We start from the raw sequence: 17,311 nt of genomic DNA, 5'->3' as shown, positions 1-17,311 counted from the left end.
TTGCTTCACCTTTTCATATCTTCCATTGTCCATCTCAATAACCAACTACTATGATTTTCTCAGCTATATATCTTGACTGGCTTTTATTACTTTTAAACCGCGAACCAAACCCTCCATTTATTTATTTTTTTCTTTTTGCATGCAAGTCATTAGCTACTTGTATTTCTTTGCAATTCTTGGATTGTATTAACAAACATTACATCATGAACCTTATTTAATTTGAATGTATGTATAAATAATAATGGTAAGTAAAAAGGATGTTAACAAACTTCGACCCAATTAACTCTAAAAATGTAAAAGAAAACTAGTTGTACCAAATCGCCCAATAGTGCATGCACGGGTTGCTTTGGTTCAGTTTCACTTTGTGGTTTTAGTTAAACCCCAACCAAACTGATCCATGGTTTAGTTTCACTCATTGGTTTGGGGGTAGAAGCTCATTCAAACCCCAACAAGATCCTCTCATGATTCTCTTTGTGAAGATCTCGAGGATTCATGAATCGTGTTCATTCATCGTACATTGTACAGTCAATTTTGGTCAAATACTGTTTATGTTCAATTTTAAATAAAAAAATTTAAAATGATTCCTGACCACACGATGTACGATGACCGAACATGATTCACTAATCTCTGAAATCCTCACAAAGAGGATCCGAAGAAGATCCGAATTTATTCAAACCGGTTTGTATGCCAGGCCTGTTGCAAATGTCTCACCAATTTGACGTATGCATGAAATAGGCCAACTGGTCAAGATCCACTTCTACAGGCAAGTTCTTTCCATACAAATTATGGTTTTCAATTTGTAAATTTAAATTGAAAATTTTGGTTGGATTGTTTATATGATGGCAGCCCAAATTATAGGCCCACCACTTAATTGTGCCTAACTTTTTGGGCCTTTGGTAACCAATGCACCTACAAAGAGAGAAGAAATGGTAAAAGAGAATATTTCAAAGTGAGACTTTTTATGAACCATCTACCACATCGTAGTTTAACGTCAATTTCCGTTCTAATATTATAAAACGCCGTAATACAAGTTACATGGTTGTTGCCAGTGTTCAAAGAAAGCAGTATGCAAAAATAAAACAACCCAATGTAACTACCTAATCATTTCTTTGGCAAATAACTTATTACACTCTAGTACTCACTAACTACAACTCTAGCTTGCTAAAGTTGTACTAGTCAAAACAATGACAAATGGCATTGAAAAACTTAGTTGTTATGCGTTTCATACCATTTTTCTTTGCATCGTCCAACATTACATGTCAATCCCAAATCCAACAAAAAAGAAACAATTCTACACCAACGCATCGCAAAAAGCCCCTCAATTCACTACCCAAAGTTGTTATTTCAATCCCACAATCGTAGGACATGAGTTAGGCTTGGTCAGGATATTGTGCCTGCCTTCTTGCACGGAACTCAATTTTTCTGCTCATAAACTAGAGTAGTTTAGAATTTTGTGTTGTCAGAAGAAAATTTCTATTATCATTAAATTCATCATCGTAAACAATTGTGCATAGACTTGGCTAAGGTGGCATATTTGCCTCCTTACGCCTAATTTTAACCCTGATTAGAGCAATATAGAATATCGCTCTATATCGCATTGTAAAATCTCATTGTAGTTGATTCATCAAAATCGTTAGCAAAAAGATGCCAAGCAAGCTAAAGAAGGCAATTGGGGCAGTGAAGGACCAAACGAGCATAAGCCTAGGCAAGGTCTACAACAACAACTCGGCCAACCTCGAAGTCACAGTCCTCAAAGCCACGTCCCACGACGTCGTCCCCATCGAAGACAAATACATCCAAGAAATTCTCACGCTCATTACGTCCAACAAGTCGTACGCATCCTCCTGCGCCCAAGCCATCGCCAAGCGCATCGGCAAAACCCGCAACTGGATCGTCGCGCTCAAATCCCTCATGCTCGTCCTCCGCAAGTTCCAGGACGGCGACCCCTATTTTCCAATCGAAGTCCTCCACGCCATGAAGCGCGGCGCCAAAATCCTCAACCTCTCCAACTTCCGCGACGACTCCAACTCTTGCCCGTGGGACTACACCGCCTTCGTCTGCACCTTCGCTCTCTACCTCGACGAGCGGCTGGACTGCTTCCTCACCGGGAAGCTCCAGCGGCGGTTCACCTACCAGCGCGACCAGGAATTCAATAACAACCGGAGGAGCCGCCAGTCGAACGAACCTGTCGTCCGCAACATGAAGCCGGCGGTGCTGCTTGATCGAATCCACTACTGGCAGAAACTGCTCGACAGAGCGATCGCCGCGACGCCAACGGGGGCTGCCAAAACGAATCGGTTGGTGTTGATCTCGCTCTACGCGATCGTTCAAGAGACGTATGATCTGTACCGGGACATATCCGACGGCTTAGCTCTGCTTTTGGACAGCTTCTTCCATCTGCAATACCAGTCGTGCGTGAACGCCTTTCACGCCTGCGTGAAAGCCTCGAAGCAATTTGAGGAGCTCGCGTCGTTCTATGCACTCTGTAAGAGCTTGGGGGTCGGGCGGACCTCGGAGTATCCGAGCGTGCAGAAAATTTCGGAAGAGCTTCTGGAGACGCTACAGGAGTTTCTGAAGGATCAGGCTTCGTTTTCGGGTCGGTCGGCTCTGACTCATTTGCAGATTGGTTCGGATCAAATGGCAGCGGAGGAGGGTGAGGATAAAGGGCTTAGCTTTGAACCGGATGAATTCGCGTCTTCTGAGCAATTCGAGGCGTCGGAGAGAGGTTCTGCTTTTGGTTCGGCTTGTACTTCGTTGGAGGATTTGATGAGTGTTGCCAACCAAAACGGGAATGTAAGCCCGTCTTGGTCGGCGGAGCAAGACTTTATAACTCCGAGGAACAACCGAATAAGACCCCGGAGAATGAATCCATCAGACGGGCAAATAGGAATGGATCAACCCAATCCTTGCCGGCTGAGGTTGATCGACCTCAGCCAGTGAGTTTTGAGTTTGGTCTTGTTTCTTTTGACGACTGGCCACCGCAACCGGATCAAATAAAGAAACAAGAAAAAAGAGTAAACGAAATATTCGAAGTCGGAAATCAAGAGGGTTCGGAACAAGAATGGGAGCTTGTTCCGTTCGAGTCTGCAAGTAATCAACCGCCATTGCAAGCATCATCGCCGCTACCAGCTTCTGCTAATAATCTGTTTGATTCATCAAACTTTGACAGTTTGTTTCAGCAATCTTCAGTGCCCCAACACCAATACAATCCGTTTCTTCAAGACACAATACCAATCGAGAGCTTCGCAACCTCTTCAAGTTCGAATACCGCCACCAGCAATGGCTTTGGAAATTTCGGAGACGATTTGTTTTCTTTCCCTACTACATCTCAAACACCGGCACCAACATTTTGCATGCAGAATTCCAATGGTGGCACAATAGCGCCAACGTTTCGCACGCAAAATACAAATAATACAACGACGGTATCGACATTGCATGCGCATACTACAAATAAAAGCACAATGGCACCGCCATTTGGCGCGCCAAGTCCAAAAGGGAGCACAATTTCACCAACATTGTGGTCACAGCACACCAGTAAAAGCACAATGTCACCAACATTTGGCGCGCCAAGTCCAGAAGGGAGCACAATTTCACCAACATTGTGGTCACAGCACACCAACGAAAGCAAAATGGCACCAACATTTGGCGCGTGGAGCATGAATGAGTCCACAACAGCGCCAACATTTTGTGCTCGGAGTCCGGTAGAGTTGGCAGTGGCACCTACATTTAGCGAGCAGAGTATTAATGACACCAAAACAGCACTGCCGGTTTGTACTCAAGAGTCCAAAAGAGAAAACAGCGGCAACACCAACATTTTGGGCACGGGATACAAATGAGGGCGCATATGCACCAACCTTTTGCACGGTGACTCATTATAAAGAGAGTGTAACACCAACATTTCATGCTGAAAATCGTAGTGACACAATTGTGGCACCTACATTTCATGGTGAAACTCGTAATGACACAATTGTAGCACCTGCACTTCACACAGACGATGCTAATGAGTTTCTGGCTGCACCAACTTTCCTTGCGCGGAGTGAAAACGGGTGGGGTACTATAGAAAATGACCCATTTGCAACGTTCTCAAACGTTAGAAGTAGTAGTGAACCAATGTGTAAGGGATCGATGAATCAAGAAAGTCTGTTGCATCAACAAAGACTATGGTTGGAACAGCAAAACATGATTATTGCTAAACACATGTCTTGACTTGAGATTATTCTGTAAATGCTAGACCTTGAGATTAATTTAAATCAAATTTAATTATCTTGTAATTAAAAATCTTGATCATTCTCTTTGGCAGAGTTGAATGGCAATTGAGAGTTTATAGCATATGCTTCAGAAGCACCTCCAAGAAGCCCGACAACTAGGGACCTAGCGACTTGAATGCTCATAGCCCATAAAAGAAACAAAGCAACCCATGAATCTTGATCTTGACATTTAAGCCTATTAGCCTTGCCTGTTTGAAATGGTTTAGACCGGTTAGACCGCCTAAGCAACTGGCTGGTTCAACAATTTATTGAGATGATGTTACGTCGTTGTCAGATACTTTCCGCTGACCTATCCATTGACAAGCATATTCACAAATATGTAATTTAGTCTGGGTAGTACCATAATGTGAACAATATATCGATAGTTGACAACAGATCGATACGCTTCATGATACCGAGCAGTCGGATAGGCCAGATGGTGATCAAGTCGCCTGACCCAAAATTTTATCTCCCAAGAGACCTAGAAAAGTACTAAAATACGTAATTGAATTGGTTAAGAGCATTTCTTTAATATTGCTTTAAATCAACATACGAAAATACACGAAAATAGACAAATCTAGACAAAAAGACCACACAATAGAATGACAGAAGAAAGAGAGAGGCGTAAAGGCTTTACAGCTAAGTTTTGTGCAGTTGCTTTAAACAGAGAGATAGCAGGATTCACGGGAAAATCTGACCTCTCCCGGTCTCCCCACTTCCCCCAAAGAGAAAAAAATAAAATTAAAAAAGTCACAAACTTTTCTTCTGGAGCATCAGATGCAAATGCAATTCCGAGGTGAATGGTGTGATTGGTGGGGGAGGCAAGGGCAAGCAACAGCATGTGAAATTTGAGAAAATGGACCACACATCCCGCCATATGCATCAGTCTTACCATCATTGTCCATTGCCATTGATTCCTCCACATCCCCATCCCATTACCTGCTCAAAAACAACGACAGAGGTACAATACAAGAAGAAAAATGAAAAATCTAACTTCTCCTAAAAGCTTCGGTCTTTTTGCTTTTGGCTCTACACTTCCACATCCACATCCATCATCACCATCATCAATATCATCATCAACATCACGCAGAAATGAATCGAAGGGCTAATTTTCATACTACTGCTTAGTATCATATGCTCGGAACATTTTAATCGTTAGATTTTGATTTTTTTTTTTTTTTTTTTTTTTGTGTTTGGCAAAAGATGTAACGATGAAAAGATCCGAAACATCCGATACTCTAGAGACCATAGAAAATCCCCGGATAACATCACCATTCACCACAAAGAGAACACACAAAAAGAGTTGCACTCTTTCTTAAGTAACACTCAAGACCCATGTTAAATTCACGTCCATTACAAATATAGCAGAGGTTTCTCTCCAGAACGAGAGCAACTTAAATTAGTACATTATCACCGTGACATTCCATGCCAATGATACAACAAATCCAAGGATCTACATTCTCAAACCGGTGGGTGTTAATTAAAAAACACAACCCAACAAAAAAAAAGGAAACATCATAATGAAATGAACCCCTCTTACAGCTTTCACCGAGTGAATCAAGTAATAACATTAAATTACAAAAAAAGGAACAGCAAAACGAGGATACTCCCTAAAAACCGCATCCATGCTTTTTCTTCTTTCTTCACCAATACAATATACTAGGATATTTTAATTAATTAATACATAACATACTTAATTAGTGCTTGATTTAGTGACAGATAGATAAATAAATAAATATAATATGATACGAGTAATTAAGTAAAAAAAAGTTGGGTATAAGATGTGTGTGTATTTGTTGCTTTGTCCAAGCCACGTAGCTTTCACATTCCCTGGACGGTTAGAAAATCCTCCTCCCTCCTGCTTCCTCCTCCTTCCTCCTCTGTATTTTACCAACAGACAAAATTCAAAATTTGATTTGTCAGCCAATATTCACTAAGCTCACGAGTCATGCAGTTAAAAAATTTATTAGCTGTAAATGTGAAAATTGGACCTTCCAGATGGATTGAAAACATACGACTCTTGTGACTCAACACCTCAGCAGTAAAAATACTACTGGGCCCCCTAGGCTCCGTGGGCCACCGCACTTTTTTACAATACAATTTTAGGGTGAAGGGTAGAATTGTCATTTGATACTCTAAAGAATATTAAGGTGGTATCTTCCGAGAGAAATCCAGGTTGCCGTGTGAGCATGGCACACGCGGATTGGATAGCAGAATGACACGTCAGGGTCAAAGTCGTAAAGCCACAAGTCAAACATCCTAAGGAAAAACGAAAAGTCCAAAACTGACCTTTAGTTTGGCGGGTTTTTTCTCTCCCGGTTAATTACTATTCCCTCCAACTCCGCGAGAAGATGGTCTTCAGCCTACTGCCGGCGAGTCTCTGCAGCGCTTTCTTAGCTCCGGCGACCTCCATTTCCGCCAGTCTCTGCAAATGCGGGTGAGCTCCGGCGGCCACCATCCTTTTCCGGCAACCACCGCTCCCTCCGCTGAGAACCGCCGCGACCACCGACACCGGAAACTTGCTGGCCACCATCTCGTGACTCTTGGCGTCCAGCATCTGGACCAGCCTCATCACGCTCTTCTCGTCCCTCACCAGCTCCTTACGGTTCGACCGGACCGTCAGCAGCGAAACCAGCGATTGGGCCGCCGATTCTTGTAGACCCACCGGTTTTGGCGACTCCATGAGCTTTACCAACGACCCCATACAGCTGCCCAACGCTCGCTTATTCCCATCGCTCACATTAACCAATAAGTGAGCGAGTAAGGAGGCTGAGATTTGCTGTAGCGTCGTGTTCCCCTGCTTTATGAACTCGCCGAGCTGAATCAGGAAAATCGTCGAAGAAGAGAGGATTTTAGAGCAGGAATCTGAAGCTGAAAGCCATGTGATTGCTCGGAGGACGTGTTCCAATGTGTCCGAATTCGGTAAATCTTGAATCAAATGCATTAATCTCTGCAACCCACGTTCTTGAATGATCAAAGCTCGGAAATACTCGTCGGAGGAGGCTAAAATGGCTATGCAATTGGCTGATTTTTCTTGGGCGGTGATGGTGCCGGAGAGCAGTAACTGGATTAGTACAGGGACGGCTCCTTCTTCTCCCAGAGCAGTTTTGATTTCTTCCACATTGACCACATTTCTAATGGCTCCGGCAGCATGGGTTTGGGTCACCGGAGACCCAGATCGGCAGGCTTCGATGAGGACTGAGACGCCACCGTAGGCGGAAACGGCCCAGGCGTTTTCTGGGTCGGCGGTGAGCGCCTCTACCGCCATCGCAGCCTTCTCTTTCAAATGGGTCGACCCGGATTCGAGTATTCTCAGCAGAGGACCCAGACCCCCTTCTTCGAACACTGCCTTGCGCGACGACTCGTCGTCCGCGGTGGCCAGGAGACAGACGGCGAAGATAGCCTGCTCGCGGACGGAAGGCTGGTGGTGGAAATCAAGCAAATGAATCAAATATGCGACATTACCTTCTCTGACGATGAGGCCGGACGACTTGTCGTCGCCGTTGAGGAGCTGAAGGAGCGACTCAAGAGCCTTTTTCTTGAACTCGACGCCGCCGATTTGCAGCCGGGTGAAGAGGTCCCTGATAAAGAAGCCCAAATCCTCTTTATCCGACCCGGGAGCCGGGTGCGACAAAACGATGGCGTTTGACTGGTGGAGGACTCCAGATCTGAGAAGCAAGTCGAGGTCGCGAAGCTGATTGGAGAGGGAAGACGAAGCCATATCGAGGTCGCTCTGCATCAGGAGCTTCCCGCCGGCGAACTCGGCGTCGGTACATTGGTCGGCGAGGGCAGTGAGGCGCTGGAGAGTGGAGAGGAGTTGAGGTAGGAGGGTGTGGAGGAGGGGGTTCTGGGCCCAGTGGGGGGAGTCGGAGATGTCAGCGACGGAGGAGTGGAGAGATGCGAGCTTGGAGTGGATGGCGGTCCAGCGGCCGACGAAGGAGCGGACGGTGAGGGAGGAGCGGAGGAGGAGGGAGAGGGTGGAGTTTATGAGGTCGAGGAGGGTTTGGAGTGGGTTTGCGGCGGCGGCGGCGGCGCGATGCATTTGGGAAGTTGGGGGGGCGGATTAGAACCGGGTCGGGTTCGGGTCTGTCTCGGGCACCGCTGAACACTGCATGAGAGAAAGAGAGAGAGATGCTTGGAAGTAAAGAAAAATGAGAGGAAGGAGAAAAGTAAAGCGAAGCGATCGAGATGAGTGTGGGGAAGAGAGCAACAATGGCGGACAATGAAGAGAGAGAGAGAGTGAGGAGAGAGAAACTGAAAGGGAAGTGAGAGGCAGTTTTTTTTGTTTTTTTTTATGCTGGATTTTGGGCAACGACTGGAGTGGAGGTTAACTACCGGGACGCGGGTGGGACTCTGAGGGTAATGGGCCTGGGCCAGTGGTGTCCGGCTTTAGTCTGCACTCCCAGTTTTGTTTTTTTTTCTTGGAGTTTTTCTCTCGCGTAATTTACGATGATTGTTGACCTTGAGTTTTCGTCTCCACTTTGTCTCCATTTGTGGTTGTGGATGCCAATTGCAATTAGGATGTTTGATGTTTAAACTCCTGATTTATTCAACTAAGAATTTTCTTTTCCAAACGATAGTGCTTTTTATCGTATTTGAATAAAAATATTTTTTGAAAAAAATAAAAAGAACAAAAATATATACATGTTTTGCAATAATATTGAAAAGAAATTTGGCGTTGGCCTATTTATAACTACCACCATTCCGACTAACAAAAAAGCTACGAAGTGAGGGTAGCAGGTATGTTGTCCCTAAAATAGTGTCTCATTTTTCGGCACATGTCATTCATTGAGCTTCAACTTAACCCCCATTAAGTTTTAGTAAATTGAAAAATACATACTGAAAAGATAAAATAAATAAGCCAAAGTTCTCCCACCCAAGCCCGATAACCACCCCGGTGCCATCAAATGAGAGAGAGCAAGGGAGCAAGATAGGCTTTGGCGCCAGCGAGTGGGAGTTTGGGTTGGTGCCGATGGCATGGTGGTGGTTTGTTGGTTGTCGGTGGTTTTTTTTTTTTCATTTTTGATTTTATATTTTTATTATTTACTTTTAAATTTATGAAATCTTACAAATTTTTTTTATATTTTAAAATAAACAATATTATGTAGTGGGGGAGTACGCTAAACCTTCTAATGAGAAGGCCATAATTATGTGGTTCAAATTCGTTTTTAGCAGGAATCAAACGTAAGACCTCTCACTTATAAGTGAAGAAAAAAATCACTAAACCATAATAATAAATGAGAAATCTTAACAAGATTAAGTTGAAGTTAAATGATACGATACAGAGTGAATCGCTCTGTTACACTGATGTGTAGCATAGGAGAACTCTAATGACTTCAGCTATGAAGCTAACTGCCATCCTATCAAGGTTTTAAAAAATGTTAAAAGCTAGTCGGACCTAGCTTAGCATCAATCACATGCGACTTAAATGTTTATAATATGATTTGATGGAACAGAATAATCAAAAGGATTTTCGATAGGTATCATATAAAGGCCAACTAGCGAAGTCCATTCAAACCCAATTGGCACGGTCCGAGTCAAAATTTCCAACAAATCAAGGATCCAATTATGGTATGTGGCATTTTCACAATTAAATATATTTCTTTCTAGTTAATGCCACCAAGTCTCTTGCCTAGGCCTGACATTTTTAATCCGATCCAACCCGTTAAAATTAGTATTCGGATGAGTGATAAACAGATCGGGTGGTTAATGAATCAAGTCGTTAATCACCTGTTAAATATCAGATCATTTTGGATGAACCCGAAAAACCCGTTAACACTTGTTATTGAGGATTTTTATGTAATTTCAATAGTCCTAATAGGAAAACCTTAGGTCCCTAACGACTCTTTCTCGCACACGCGTTGCTTTAGATTTATATGCTCCTTCCCTTCTAGCTTCAGTTATCTCCCTCATCTTACCAGTAAGTTGTCTGCGATCTCATAAATTTCATAGTGCAAATTAACAATCCAAACAAAGCTTGAAACTTTAAATTTCCATTTTCTGTTAATTTCCTAGAGAGAGAGGGGGGAGTACCCGGCAGGGGTGGGATTGGGTTCAGAATCAATTGACGGAGCGGAAGAGGAGGAGTCGGGCTCTGAAGCCATCGCCATGGATCGCCATCTGGAGCTGGTTGTTGATATGGGGCTTATTGGGTAGTTGAATTTGGAGCAGCTGGCGCTATGCAGTTTGTACGGACTGCACTGATTTGTCTCTCTCTCTCTCAAACCAGAAGATAGAGCTTTCTGTTTCTCTTCAGGTTTCTTTCATCAAGCTCACCAGAAGGCGGTGGAGTCTTTTTGCAAATTGGATGGAATGTAAAAAAAAAACAAAAAATTGTTAACGGGTGAAACAGGTAATCCGTTAGCTTAACGGGTTGGGTTCGGATGATCCGTTAACTTAACGGGATAGGTTTGGGTGATCCGTTAACTTAACGGGTTGGGTTTGAGTGACCCGTTAACTTAACGGGTTGGGTTAAACCCAACTCAAACCCAATAAACCCGACCCGTTTACAGGTCTACTCTTGCCCCATCCCCTCCCGATCCTCATTATGAGAATCATACAGATTAATCAATTATAGTCGTTCACGATATATTCTGCAATCATAAATTATTGAATTTTTAATTCTTTCTTCATGAAATAATGATTTTCAACCATATGATGTGTGGTGAGCGGTTATGAATGATTGATCTCTAAGAATCCTCACAATGAGAATTCGGAGAGGATCCAGATCCCAAATTAGGGATGGGTTGAACCATCTGGGTGAGGGGAGTGAGTCAAAGGTGTCCTAAAGCTTAGACTATTTGTTTGTGGCAAATAATCATGGGAAAATGAGGTACATATAATTTAATTATCTACTAAAGATTATAGGTGTGCTAAACTACCTTCTTATCAAGTGATATTTCTCTGTTTCAAATTCGAATTCCTCGCTAATGATCATTTTGTGTAGAGGCGTTGAATCTCTATTTTATTAGAGAAAGTTATGTGTTTAAGTCTCATGGTGCGTAGTTGTCGAATACGAAGAGTTTCAGTCCTCTCCTCGATCTATTGGAGGAAGTTATCATTGTCATTCAATGATCGTTTTAAGTGTTTAAAAAAGCATGGTCAATCATTAAATTTAGCAATGCATGTCATATATTGATATATGCTAAACTTTTTGTAATAAAAATAAATTGTAATACATAGACATCAATTGAACACGTATTTGATAAGGAAGCTATCCTCTCCAAACCTTGGTGTCCACATCATAAGGATCAAGAAATCTGAGTATTTGGTTCGTGTGAAAGAGAAATCGAAACCCTTAATTTGTTTAAGGTGGGTCAGAGGAATAAATTAATGAGGACATTCAGATTCAATTTGAGTGGTTTGACTTACGTGATCCTTAGACTTCGGACGGTGAAATTCAGAGTGAATCTTTGTCCTCCCTTGTAAACTTTGAATAAAAACTCAATACAACACAATACCACTTACGTTTTTTGTTACTCTTAATTATTTCAATGTACAAGAACGATGATTCAAATTCGAGTTTGATGAGTTGGGCATGCTATTTTTATAATATGGCTTAACTCGTATTTGTCATTGCTTCAATGTATAAAAATGAGAAATCGAATTAATAAACAAGAAGTCGAGCACACTATCATGACGAATTGACTTAATCAAAATTTACCACACATAGGTAATTATTGTGAAACATTTTGGTCACAAGAAACCGAAAAAAGCAAGCCAAATCAAGGAATTGGGAAAAAAAAAGAAAAAGAAACAGTTCTTCAGGTAGATTGCGGAGGCCGCCCTTGTTTGGTCTCTAAAACCCTCCTAATACCCCTTTCTTCTTCCACCACCATCAACACAAAGTGAGTGAGCTTCACAAATCTCAGAAAATGGTGAACAAACAATGGAAGATCATCCCCCGGCCCTTGCTAGAAACCGTGCTTAACAACCACGCCCAGCACCACCGCGTCCCTCAGCCTCTGATCCTCCACGGCCCCAGAGGCGTCGGCAAAACCACCCTCATCCTCGAACGTAATCACCCTTTTACTCTCTCTCTCTCTCTCTCTCTCTCTCTAGATTCTAACACTTCGTCTTTCTCCAGGTTTGCTTGGGGAGTGGAACAAAGGCCCTCACCTCACCGGCTACGTCGACTTCGCCGAGTCCATCAAAGACCACCATCCGCAGTTCAATCAGTTGTTTCCATGGGCTTCATGGTACAATTGCCCCCCGCCCACTTTGCTCAATTGCCGAACCAAGCTCGAAAACTGCCTTGAATCCATGGCTCACAAGGGCGTCCAGCTGGGTTCCATCAGCTCCCATCAAATCTTCTCCACTCTCAGCAAATGGCACGGTCTTAACACCGCCCTCCGACGCGTTATTTCCGGCAACGGTGATTCCAAGAATGCGGTTTCTGAGAAAATTTCTGGGTCGGTTTTGTGGGATCGGGCGGTGTTCGCGCTAAGTGCTCGATGTAATGTCCAAGAGATTGATGGGATTTTGGGTTTGACTGAGAAGAAGAAGAATGTTCCGTTAGAAGAGGCTTCGTATTATAGGGAGGCCGTTGTGGCATTGAGATTGGCAAAGGAGGTGATTAAGCAGCAGCAAAGCTGGAGGGCTAATGCCATTGCACATTTGAATCGGACCGGTGGGTTTTCGAGGTCTTTGGCAAATTCTATTACTGATTGGCCTTGTTTGTTGTTGGAGTTGTTGTCACAAGCAGCTGAAATTGATCATTTCCAGGTAATAAAGTTCACATTTTTCGGTAGTGGAATTAATCGTAAGCTATGTTCAGCATACAAGGCTTTGTTCTTAAGTTCCAATCATGCTTCAAATTAGGTGTGTAAATTTGAGGACTTTGATTAGTGTTTTGTGTTTATATGAATCTCCAATTGACTGACGGTTGTTATTATATGGAGCAGCCTAAGCTGGTTATTAACAATGTCGAAGTTTTAAAGAATGCGATTCTGTTGGATGAGAATTCATCAGTCTGTGGATCCATGTACCATGACAGTCTAATATGGAGAATAATTGCTTTAGGTGCAAATGAGAGATGCTTTCCTGTTGTACTCGTGACATCGGATAGGTGAGAATCATTTCTAGCCATTTGTGTTTCTTTAACATCATATCACTTGTACAGTTTTATGTCACAGGTTGATAATTAACCTTTTAAACTTCTGCAACTGCCCACTTTTCAAGTTATTTTCTTGTTTGTTTGAATTCTAATTTATGTTGCTTTGTTTCAGTTACTATTCATATCAAGCTTACATGGATTTTGGATTTCCGGACATATTCATCTCTCGTGAGGTATTTAAACTGAGACTCTACATGTGTTTGCATTTGCCTTTACTTCATTGACCAAAAGGAACAAACACTAATTATTCTTTTCTGCTGTTGACATACTAATACCTTAAGCGTGAATCATGAAGCATGGGAACATTTGTTGAGTGACTTGCATCGTGTTCAATTCCTTAATTTTTGGGACATGGTCTACTAGATTTGAGTTTTTGTTTTTTAAATTGTATCTGCTACATTTTGTGCGTGGGTATGAGTCCGTAGTGTGTTCTTGCCTTGTATGAGCTTATCATGTTACTGTTCCTCTCACAACCCATTGAAAATGTTGAGCCCCCTGCCAGGCACGACACAACTTAGACTGTCATGTCATTGCGGGGCCTGTTCTAGAAATATCATATTCATGTTGGGAATATTGTGAGGATGCTGGGGGTTATCATGGGTTTAAACTTGGTTTGTTCTGCAGGCTTTTGGCTGGAGTCCCCAGGAAGCTAAGTTGCATATGGTTACTGATTATTTCAGTAATTCAGAGGTAATACGCTTCTCTAATTTTGAATAAACATACTTTGAAGTACAGTAAAATTGGGGAGGGGCAAATGAAAATCCATCGGTTTTCCTACTAATTCTGAAATGAGGTCCATCAGATTTCCTAATGATTCTTCATTTTCTTGCCATATTTTTTTTCTTTATATCCCGAAATGCTGGACATTTTCGTGACCTTTAGCATTATTTTTGTCAAAATTCAGTGGTCGATGATTGCTGAGGTGTTTGGCCCAAACCCACGACACCTATTTGAGCTCTATGCACTCAAGCAGGCCAATTACTATCAACAGTAAGGCTGATATTTATATTTTTTTTTTCACCATATCATATCATGTAGATATATGCCACATGAACTAGAAGCTGAACACGTAAGTGATGTGCATCACCTCTTAGTTATAACTTTAACTATGTTATCTGCGGATAACTCTTTCATCTTTGACACACATTTTCATCAGTCACAGTTGAAATCAAGTAATATAACTTTGTCATAGAAAGGGAAGTGTAAGGGCAAAGGCAATATCTATGTCTACTTCACCAATCAACCTGTCCCTAATTTTTCCAAGATTGATGCTACATGGTTAATCACTACTATATTTGTATGTAGTTTTAAATAGTACATAAATACCGTTTTTGTTCATCTGAAGGTTTGAAGACAACAAAGATAGCACGTTTGAAGACATTGTGGATTCATATTTAGCTTATTTGCAAGTAAGTTTTTTTGGAGCATGATGCATCATACTCATTATCCTTGTAATTTCATGAACCTTTGTTGTCCTATTTACATTTTGGTTCATTGATAAGTGTATGGAAATCTCATGATATATTACTTGCAAATTCACCTTGTTGGAATTTCAGTTCACTTCATCATATTCTTGATTTCCTAGACTAATGTACGCACTAACTTGGCCTGTTAACAACCGTGGTTTATTTTATAATTCTTTGTGCACCTTGTGCTGCCTTACTTGCTATTCAAGTCTATTCATTTAGATTACTGTAGTGAATCCGGCCATGGACAAAGCTCTGGGGCTCCTTCAAAAGTTTGCTGCTGATGCACAAAGTGGAAAAATTTCAAAAGATAGACTACACTTTGGGGCACCTTGGAGACATCCTCCACCTGAAAATGATCCCACCATGTGCCTTGAATGGGCAAAGATTCAGCTGATGGATTTTGTGCAGTCTCTAATCAATACAGAATTTGGAGTACGTAGTCCATGGTTTCTTGTTTTATTTATGTCTTGGTAGAACTACTAGTTATGCGCTTGGAACAATTAGCTGAATATATCGGTAAAAATTTGTGTTAACCATTTGCTATGTGCTGGGTGCACTATGTTCTTACGTATTTCTTATGGCTTAGACTTCATTTATCAGATCTATAATACTGTTGTCAAGAACTTTTTACTTGGGTGCAGATTAATTATCTAGCTGACTGTAGCCTTGAGATCATGGATGATCCTTCTGCTGGTGCATTGGTGGAGGTAGATACGTCTCTTCAATTTCATTCATTTGCAGATAGATATGCATTGCAATATTAATATTTAGCTCATGCATTTCTTATCATTTCTTAGGTTGGTTTGCTGTATGCTCAACGGGATCCGTCCATCATTCGCCCCATATCTAGAGGCATTCAGCGGTGTATTGTAAGATGGTAAGCTAATGTTCTTGAACTGAAGGTACTAGAACATGATCATGAAGCTCTGTCTGGTCAGTTATGCAGTTATTTGATTTCAGGCTTGTCCAAGAACGGATGCAGATGAGTTTCCCTAAGTTTCTACGATATAAATGGCAGCGTATTATGCGCGGCCGGAGCTATCGCCATTTGATGCTACAAGTAGGCTATAAGTAGAGCATAAGAGAGGTAAACGGTCTAAATACTAAAATTGTTGTTTATTCAAATTCCGTGTCATGGTAAATTTTAGTTTGTCAGCTTTACAACTCGAGGAGATGAGCCTAACAAGATTATCTGATTGACTTTTTCAGCTGTCTCTAGGCAAACACACCTTTTAATTTGGGAGTAGCCCCTGCTTCGGGTTCGCATAAATATGTAAGTAATTCCTGAGAGGCAGCACAACCACACTTACACACTGGCAGCACTATTTGTTAAACATTGTTGTAGTTAAGCATGGTTTTCTGCATAGCACCATTTGTTAAACATTGTTGTAGTTAAGCATGGTTTTCTGCATTGTAATCCCTTTGCATATTCCTGCTGTAATACATTCCTCTATAGTTATATACCTCCATTATCAGGATTCTTTTGCTTCTTTCGATTCCCCCTTGACAACAAATACGTTGAGACTTTGTTTTTCCCAAGTTTTTACAGAGCGCGGACACTGGTAAAATCTTCAAAAGCTGATTTCAAGGAAAGTTGGTGTCTAGTAAGAATCTCCTTCTCATGCTAATCACAACTATTTCTATGTCACTCTGATTGAATAATGAAAACAATTCTAAGTGTAATGAATTTAGGCACTCGTTTGGAAGTGCTTTAAAATGGCTGAAAGCGGTTTTGGTGAAAAGGTTTTTGGAACCAATCCTTAGTAAAAACGCAAGTGAATCCTGGAAAAGCACTTGAAGTGCTTTTGGAACCCAAAAACAATTTCTTTTAAAGTGCTTTTAATTGTTTTAAAAGTACTTCTAAACGAGCCCTTAGGCTTTGTTAGCATAAAACATGGCATAGTCATTCGTTTGCTTGTCTCTCTTTTACCATTCCGTGTCGGCATAACCATAACTCTAAGCTTCTTCATGTGTAGGATATGCTATGGAGCAACCCTTTGTCAAAGATTTGATTTTTGAAGACTCCCAACAGAAAATTTTTGATATTTGGAGATGTGTAGAGCATCGCTTGAAGTGGAGTATACGGACCAGCATTCTCATGATTCATATTTTTTTTAAACAAAAATTAAATAGCAAAGAATAGATAGTGCTCCACTGTATGTTTTATGTCACACATTCATGAGGAAATTGGTTCTAGTTTTTTATCGAACTCACCATTTACGAGATTCGAACTTGAAACCTTTCACTTACAAGTGAAGAAGATGTTACTAGATTGTATTACCAAGGAACAATGCAATAATTTATCCTTCTATCTATTCATCTCTTTGGTCCAAAATAACAAGGTCCAACATCTTGTCAGCTCAGCTCATTGAGTTTCGGCCTACGTTGAGACTAACTCATTGAACCCTCATTTTGTATGGGCTTACATTTACGAGAAGTTCTTTAGTGCGGTCGCCTCAGAACAAACGTAAGGGGGTGAG

At 41.6% G+C, this 17,311-nt stretch overlaps 3 protein-coding genes across 4 annotated transcripts; 2 read left to right on the top strand and 1 right to left on the bottom strand.

Annotated features, from left to right (window-relative positions):
* Positions 1 to 1,644: 1,644 nt before the first annotated feature.
* On the top strand, positions 1,645 to 4,206 carry LOC137749400 (clathrin coat assembly protein AP180-like). The gene is given in 3 exon segments (XM_068489494.1): positions 1,645 to 2,821; positions 2,824 to 3,779; positions 3,781 to 4,206. Coding segments are annotated over 3 exon segments (2,559 nt in total).
* A 1,628-nt stretch (positions 4,207 to 5,834) lies between these two features.
* On the bottom strand, positions 5,835 to 8,421 carry LOC137708342 (vacuolar protein 8-like). Its single transcript, XM_068447398.1, has 2 exons — positions 6,537 to 8,421; positions 5,835 to 6,127 (listed from the first exon to the last, which is right to left on the bottom strand). The coding sequence occupies exon 1, from the start codon at positions 8,287 to 8,289 to the stop codon at positions 6,574 to 6,576; it is 1,716 nt and encodes a 571-aa protein (XP_068303499.1). The 5' UTR covers positions 8,290 to 8,421; the 3' UTR covers positions 5,835 to 6,127; positions 6,537 to 6,573.
* Positions 8,422 to 10,801: 2,380 nt separating this feature from the next.
* LOC137708048 (uncharacterized) lies at positions 10,802 to 17,150 on the top strand. Of its 2 annotated transcripts, XM_068447024.1 has the most exons (14): positions 10,802 to 12,263; positions 12,334 to 12,971; positions 13,151 to 13,314; positions 13,475 to 13,535; positions 13,987 to 14,052; positions 14,267 to 14,352; positions 14,708 to 14,771; positions 15,051 to 15,263; positions 15,473 to 15,538; positions 15,629 to 15,708; positions 15,792 to 15,918; positions 16,041 to 16,104; positions 16,372 to 16,435; positions 16,808 to 17,150. In XM_068447024.1, exons 1-11 carry the CDS (start codon positions 12,122 to 12,124, stop codon positions 15,904 to 15,906), a joined length of 1,695 nt encoding a protein of 564 aa, XP_068303125.1. In that variant the 5' UTR covers positions 10,802 to 12,121; the 3' UTR covers positions 15,907 to 15,918; positions 16,041 to 16,104; positions 16,372 to 16,435; positions 16,808 to 17,150. The 2 variants fall into 2 exon arrangements, with proteins under 2 accessions (XP_068303125.1, XP_068303126.1); XM_068447025.1 differs by lacking the exon at positions 16,372 to 16,435.
* Positions 17,151 to 17,311: the final 161 nt, after the last annotated feature.

The sequence above is a fragment of the Pyrus communis genome, chromosome 11, assembly GCF_963583255.1.
Source record: "Pyrus communis chromosome 11, drPyrComm1.1, whole genome shotgun sequence".
In the NCBI taxonomy this organism is placed as follows: domain Eukaryota; kingdom Viridiplantae; phylum Streptophyta; class Magnoliopsida; order Rosales; family Rosaceae; genus Pyrus; species Pyrus communis.
This window is presented reverse-complemented; position numbering and strand designations above follow the sequence as displayed.

What these genes read in the sequence shown, in the direction of transcription:
- LOC137708342 (XM_068447398.1), bottom strand. Translation starts at nt 8,289, where the DNA reads ATGCATCGCGCCGCCGCCGCCGCCGCAAACCCACTCCAAACCCTCCTC.
- LOC137708048 (XM_068447025.1), top strand. Translation starts at nt 12,122, where the DNA reads ATGGTGAACAAACAATGGAAGATCATCCCCCGGCCCTTGCTAGAAACC. An exon ending in CATATTTAGCTTATTTGCAA is followed by an intron (nt 14,772 to 15,050) that starts GTAAGTTTTTTT and finishes CTATTCATTTAG; the next exon opens with ATTACTGTAGTGAATCCGGC. An exon ending in CTGCTGGTGCATTGGTGGAG is followed by an intron (nt 15,539 to 15,628) that starts GTAGATACGTCT and finishes ATCATTTCTTAG; the next exon opens with GTTGGTTTGCTGTATGCTCA.